At 33.7% G+C, this 6,471-nt stretch overlaps 1 protein-coding gene and 1 long non-coding RNA gene across 3 annotated transcripts in view; one reads left to right on the forward strand and one right to left on the reverse strand.

Annotated features, from left to right (window-relative positions):
- Positions 1-842, reverse strand: part of LOC117233447 — a 29,200-nt gene extending 28,358 nt beyond the window's left edge. The window contains exon 1 of one of the 2 annotated variants that reach the window (XR_004493315.1): positions 733-842. This is a non-coding gene — a long non-coding RNA (uncharacterized LOC117233447). The remainder of the gene's footprint in view (positions 1-732) is intronic. The other variant, XR_004493317.1, reaches the window with a different exon arrangement.
- On the forward strand, positions 179-4,743 carry LOC117233444 (UDP-glucuronosyltransferase 2B17-like). The gene is made up of 5 exons (XM_033493768.1): positions 179-689; positions 2,329-2,696; positions 3,052-3,271; positions 3,360-3,579; positions 3,996-4,743. The coding sequence occupies exons 1-5, from the start codon at positions 209-211 to the stop codon at positions 4,282-4,284; spliced, it is 1,578 nt and encodes a 525-aa protein (XP_033349659.1). The 5' UTR covers positions 179-208; the 3' UTR covers positions 4,285-4,743.
- The last annotated feature ends 1,728 nt before the right edge of the window (positions 4,744-6,471 follow it).

Raw genomic sequence — 6,471 nt, forward strand, 5'->3', positions numbered from 1 at the left:
CGTACATTGCGCTCACATATAGCATTGGTTAATAGTACTAGCGGTACTCGACGGTAATTTAGAGATAACGGATACTATTTTAAAATTGCAGTACATACCGATATTGTATCATCAATGATAAATTGCGTAATATGACGATAGCTAGGAGATGTCCCTTTTAATAGACCCGTAAGCGGGATCAGCTTCAGTTTATCTTGATACGAGGAATATGAAGCACCACCTCTCTAGTCTGTTGTTCGTTCTGTGCGTCTTGGGTATCGCGAAGCAGTCGGAATGTTACAAGATTCTAGCCATCGTTCCGACACCATCCTACAGTCATCAAATACCGTACCGACGATTATGGCTGGAACTACACAAACGAGGTCACGAAGTTGTGCTAGCCACGTCGGATCCTATACCAAATATCAAATCACCGAATTTTACGCAAGTCGATATTAGCCAATCTTACGGAACCATAAAGAGCTTAGATTTTGTTCAAATGCGGTTTGAGGGAAAACGCTGGACCTATTTTGTCGAAGAAGAAATGTTGCCTATGAGCGAAGTTTTTGCAAAAACTGTGCTCAGTTCTACAGAACTGCGGAAGCTATATGCTCCAGACAGCAACGCAACGTTCGACGTCTTACTGACGGAGGTCCTATTTCTGCCATCCATTTACGCTTTCGCACATCGATTCAATATTCCAATAATAGGTATGTCTTTAACAATCATTTTTGTACTTATTAGTTTCGTTACCTTTATTTCGTTTTGAAAATCACGAATATATAGTGTGAAGCACGTGGAACGTACCCCTTAATACTTTTCGACGTAGAATGTTCCGACATGTGTAAAATGGTCTTTGAATGACCTGTATATGTCTTGTTTGCATGCTCCTATAAAGAACCAATTTTGTCAGATCATGCTGCAGAAACCATCCTAGTTCTATCTGAGATATTTTTTATTGAAATTCAACTGGTTCTAGTTATATAGTAGTAATTTTAATAAAGAATCATGCATTAACAGTATAATAGAACGTTCCTTTATGCAACCTACTTTCTCAATTGCACTTGGCATATACACGCACACGCACACGCACACGCACACGCACACACACACGCACACCAGATCTTCTATGAGAGTGTCAGGAACTTGCAATATAATCTATTGAGGAAACATACCTCTAAATGGTCGTTAAAATTGAAACACATGTTCGCGTCAATAAGCGACAATATAAAGCGTCGTCCACCGAACAACGCAATGCCTAAGCGGCACCGAAATAGCATCCAAATGTTCGAAACTATCACTCATTTTGCAGAAGTATCGAAATTTACTATTAAACGTATGGCTGTAATAGCATTGTTACCTATTCGATAAGGAGGAAGGTAATAGAAAAACCAGGAAGAGAATGTACTAGGTACATAGAAGCTTGAAGCTAAGAAACAACCAAAATGAATTTCATTAACTATATGTATAAACAGTTAATTAGGAACAAATGGTAATACCATCAATATTTTTCAATGTCAACGCTCCAATATCAGATATTATTTAAAAAAATAGAAAATGTTATCGAATACAAAAATTATAGCAGCAATAACATCCATAGAAATACTGACAGACTGCTTAACGTAAATGCAAGACCATAAAATTTTATATACAATATTTATAATTATATATAAAACAATTAAATGTATAAAATTAAATCAACTGAACTAACTGTAAAAATTGAAACTACTTAAATTAATAGTTTGAAAATTTGAAATAATTAGACTACGTAAGTAAAATATTTCGATAAGATTACATGTAAGTGAGGTGGACATATCGGTGGCTATTTAATGCAATTCAGATGTTGCGCTGTCACGTAGGCAACGGCCTTCCACCGTATACGCTTTATGTTTATAGAAAATCTCATTTTAACTTGTTAACCGTGTCATCCCCTATCCAAAAATTTCTGCAATCGTGAACTCAAAATTTAATGGTGAAAAGGAATCTATTTCAATTACGTCAGTTTCAGTGCTTCTAAATGTATGACACAATTTAGTTTTAACGAAAATGAAACTACATGCAAAGATAAAAGATATCTAAATAGACAAACTATAATATTGTTAGTGAATTATTTATTTTTCCCGGCTAATAAATTAGCGTGCAATAAATCAATCAGATTTGTAACAGTTTGAGAAGCATAATTCCTTTATTTATAGATCTATATTTTAATACCTGGATCCATTTCTATTAAAAATCAAACATATCATATATTCTAAGTGTTATTAGATAATAATTATAGAAACGTTTAGATAAGGAGTGATTTGATTAATAGATTAAAATTAACCCCCATTACATTTTGCATGACCATAGGGATAAGTTCATTAGGATTGGCTGGCTTTAACGAACATGCTCTTGGTGGATTGATCTTACCTTCTCACGAGTACACGTGGGAAATGGAAGACAACACGGGTACGAATCTATCGTTCTTCAAGAGACTGTGCAATTTCGTCACCATGTGGCGTACCATCTACTACATCTATCATGAGATGGTTCCACACCATCAGAAATTGGCAGAGGAATATTTTGGGCCTCTGCCACCATTGCTGGATTTATTGAAGAACGTTAGCATGCTTTTCATCAATCAGGCAGACGTTATGACACCGGCTCGACCGAAACTTGCGAACATGATCACGTTTACGGCTTCCCACATAGAAAAAATTCCGAAAGCTCTGCCTAAGGTAGGGTTTATACAATAACATAAAATTTATGTGTATATTGAATAAGGATTTATCTAGCACAAATACAATTTTATTACTCGTATGTTTAGTAAAATTATAAATAATACAGAAGGGTAACAGCTAAACTGTAGTATGAAACGATATGACGAATTGGATAAGATGCATTAGATGACTCTATTTTTTTACTATTGTTGAAGTTTTTTACTTGTAAATTAACTCATAAATTTTTCTAAACCGGCACCACAAAACTCATGAATAGTAACAGAACCAACTTCCCCTTAGTTATTATTTTTTATGTATAATCAACTCTCTTACACACATGTGTCTTTAATCAGGATGTTCTATTTTGATACAGGACTTACAAGCATTTCTGGATGGCGCAACAAATGGGTTCATCTACTTCAGTCTTGGTAGTAACGCAAGAAGTGCAAGTTTACCACTGGAGATCCGACGCATGTTCTGCGATGTGTTCGCCAAGTTACCGTATAGAGTCGTCTGGAAATTCGAGGAGGATTTTCCCGGGAAGCCTGATAATGTTTACATCGGAAAATGGCTACCACAACAAACCATTCTCGGTATGATCTTATTCTCAATAAAATATTTATACATCGCAGATACTATTCCTCGATGAAAAATGGTCTAACGAATCATATTAACCCACAGCTCATCCGAACATTAAGCTGTTCATTTATCAAGGAGGCCTGCAGAGCAGCGAGGAGACCGTCCACTACGGAGTACCAGTTCTTGGTTTCGCAATTTTGGCCGATCAAGATTATCAAGTAGCCAGAATGGAAGCTCTGGGCATTGGAAAATATTTGGAAATTACAACCCTTAAGAAAGATGAACTTGAAAATGCTATTACAGAGCTTATAACTAACAAAAAGTAAGTATAAACTGACTTTCTGTTATAATTGTGCTATTTTTGAGAGTTCGACACTAGAACTGCCTAATCTTTAAAAGTGACGGACGAGTTTCAGAGTATTCGTTTTTGTAATCACGCGATCCTTTTGAAAAGATTTGTTTGGATCCCAATTAATCAGAATTGTTGGAATAAAGATTCCTGTGTTCTAAAGTATTGTTTCTGTAAGTTAATCGAGACTGTAGAATCATTCGAATAACGAAAGGAAAGCAGTCAAGTTATTTTCATGTTGAAAAGTATTCAAAATGGAAAAATAATTAATAGGCTGAAATTTTGAAATCCTTTTAGCTACTAGATTTTCTAATAAATCTTTCAATGATATTGGTCGGTGATAATGTACTATTGTGATTTTCGGTTAAACTTAGTATGCTTGTTTTCAGGTACAAAGAAAGGATACATTACATCCGAAATGTCGTTCAGGATACACCGTACGATCCGGTAAAGAATCTCGCTTGGTGGACAGAGTACGTGATACGAACGAAAGGCGCCCCTCATCTTCGCAGTAGTCTAGCTTTTCAGCCTTGGTATCAACGTTGCGATATGGATATTGTAGTGTTTTTAACCATCGTAATTTTCTTGATCGCTTTTACTACCTTTCATTTAATTGCCAAGATTCTCGTCTACATTCATACGAATATCAAATCAACTGAAAAGCAAAAGATAAGCTAAGTATTTATGGCGCAATTGATTGAAGAGAAGTACTTATAGCACAATTCATTCCAAGTGACGCAAGCGTTTAGCATCTCATTTCAACGAATGAATTTTATCTAGTTTCGTTAAAAAAATGATCATCCTGCGTTTTATAATTGGCGACTTATTCTGGTCACAAGACTAACGATTCTGGCACGGAAAAACTTTCAAATATAAGAAAGATTTGATTAACATTAAAATCTCATTTATACATTGTTGATCTCATGATTGAGATTTTTTGAGGAATCGTCAAGTTTATTCTAAATTGTTATCATCGATTAGGAGAAACTACATTGAAAACATAGGTATGTCGAAGTAAAGTATTGATATGTATAGATATATGTATACATACGTCTGTTGCGTTCCTGAAGTTATATCGTTTGTTTCCTAATTTATTGTTTTTAACTGTAACGCGTCTTTTGTTATCAGGAACGAAAACGAAATACTTTAAACCATATATTATAAGGGATCAATCAGTATTGCTGGCAATATGTTGATCATATGATCAAATAGTACTTGTTATTCGCGAATATGTCGCAATTTAGCCGATAAAGTCTCCTCATCCTGGTCTGTTAAGCGAAGCAAAATGTTGACGATGATTGATATTGTAATTTTAAAAAATCGAAGGTGTTATGTAGTTATTCGAAGTAAATCCTTTTTAATTGATACAAAATTATGTAGAAAAAGTCGTAAAGCCAAAGATGAATAGAATAATAATTAAAGTACTTCTATTTAGGAAGACAATAATCTTTACAAACACTAATAAATATCATAATTTTTATACCAGCAAGTGATTCTTGCCATAATTTACCCTACGAGCTAATTATTATAGTAGCCCTTTACTTCCTACCAAATAATCAGTCTACTTAACATTAGAATTATGCTTATCAGACTTTTCATTTAGTGCGAAATGATCTTTGTCAAGCACTTTTTTTACTGGCAAATACTTGTCAGCCGCCGTTCAGATGGCAAATAATCTTTGATGTTATATCTCTCTAGCCTGGCATATCGAACAATTTCTCCTATAATAACAAAAGATATGTACCTGAAAAGAATTTCGTAGTATTGTTACAAGTACTTAGCAAAGCTTCGCACGATTTATATTCACATGATATCTTCATATTCTATTCATAAAACATTGATAAAGTATCGTTATAAAAAATATCGAAGCAAAATTCCAATCATTACTTAAAATATTGTTCATATCTAATTTTTGCGTATTAAAATTAATATGAATAGAAATATTCTCAGAAAGAGAAGTGATCCGTTATGTTCGGTTATGAGCGTTTATGATAAAAGAGAACGTGCATTAAAGCCTGTTGCATACGAAGTTTTGCATTTGGATTTATAACAACACTATAACAGTAGTCTACGTCGTCAATCTAATAGCGTAAACTGATAATGGAGTACAACTGTGTATTTCCAATAAACTTTCTCATGATGTTTACTATTTGCTGATTTGATCCTCTTATGTAACAAATGATTTCTGTCATTTCCACTTGATCGACAAAATGGTATTAAATACTAGAATACGAGTGTGTTATATGATTGCAACATAGTAGCGCACAGTTGTATTACATGACATTGTGATAAAGATTCTATACCTGCAATTGATATTTTATCTCGCTACGTTTGTATCTTATTTGTATGTATTTTTTATCATGATATTTATCATTCTTTCTCATGCTTCTGAACCGTGTTCTAGTTCTTATACGAAAAGTGAGCAAGAAATGGCGGAGGTTATAGGCAGCAAAATGCTTACATTTCTTACTATAACTTTTGGAAATAGTCATATATACAATTCGTATTATCCATTATAAACGATACTTTACAAATTCCTTGACTTCTGCGTTTCATCATTATATAAAAACACAAATTTTACAAATGGTGAACCATGCATTAAATTGTTTGAGATAAGAAATATTGATAAATATATCGTACAAAATATAATATGCTACACAAATATAATATACAAATCTGTAAACAGACAATCTCTCTTAAGATCTGTATGATGTCCTTGATATGATATATTAAGATATGGACGCCAAAACAACATATTTGTCCTCCAAACATATATTGCCATTACACGTAGCAATATTTAAAAGTACTAGCGATATGAGACGATAATTCAGGGATAATGGGTACTATTTTAAAATCACAACATAT

This window comes from Bombus vosnesenskii, unplaced genomic scaffold, assembly GCF_011952255.1.
Source record: "Bombus vosnesenskii isolate JDL3184/JDL3185 unplaced genomic scaffold, Bvos_JDL3184-5_v1.1 scf7180000013295, whole genome shotgun sequence".
Lineage (NCBI taxonomy): Eukaryota > Metazoa > Arthropoda > Insecta > Hymenoptera > Apidae > Bombus > Bombus vosnesenskii.

Excerpts from the sequence above, each read along its gene's own strand:
- LOC117233444 (XM_033493768.1), top strand. The coding sequence starts at position 209 with ATGAAGCACCACCTCTCTAGTCTGTTGTTCGTTCTGTGCGTCTTGGGT. Across the intron at positions 690-2,328 it reads ATTCAATATTCCAATAATAG|GGATAAGTTCATTAGGATTG; the intron begins GTATGTCTTTAA and ends GCATGACCATAG. Across the intron at positions 3,272-3,359 it reads ACCACAACAAACCATTCTCG|CTCATCCGAACATTAAGCTG; the intron begins GTATGATCTTAT and ends ATTAACCCACAG.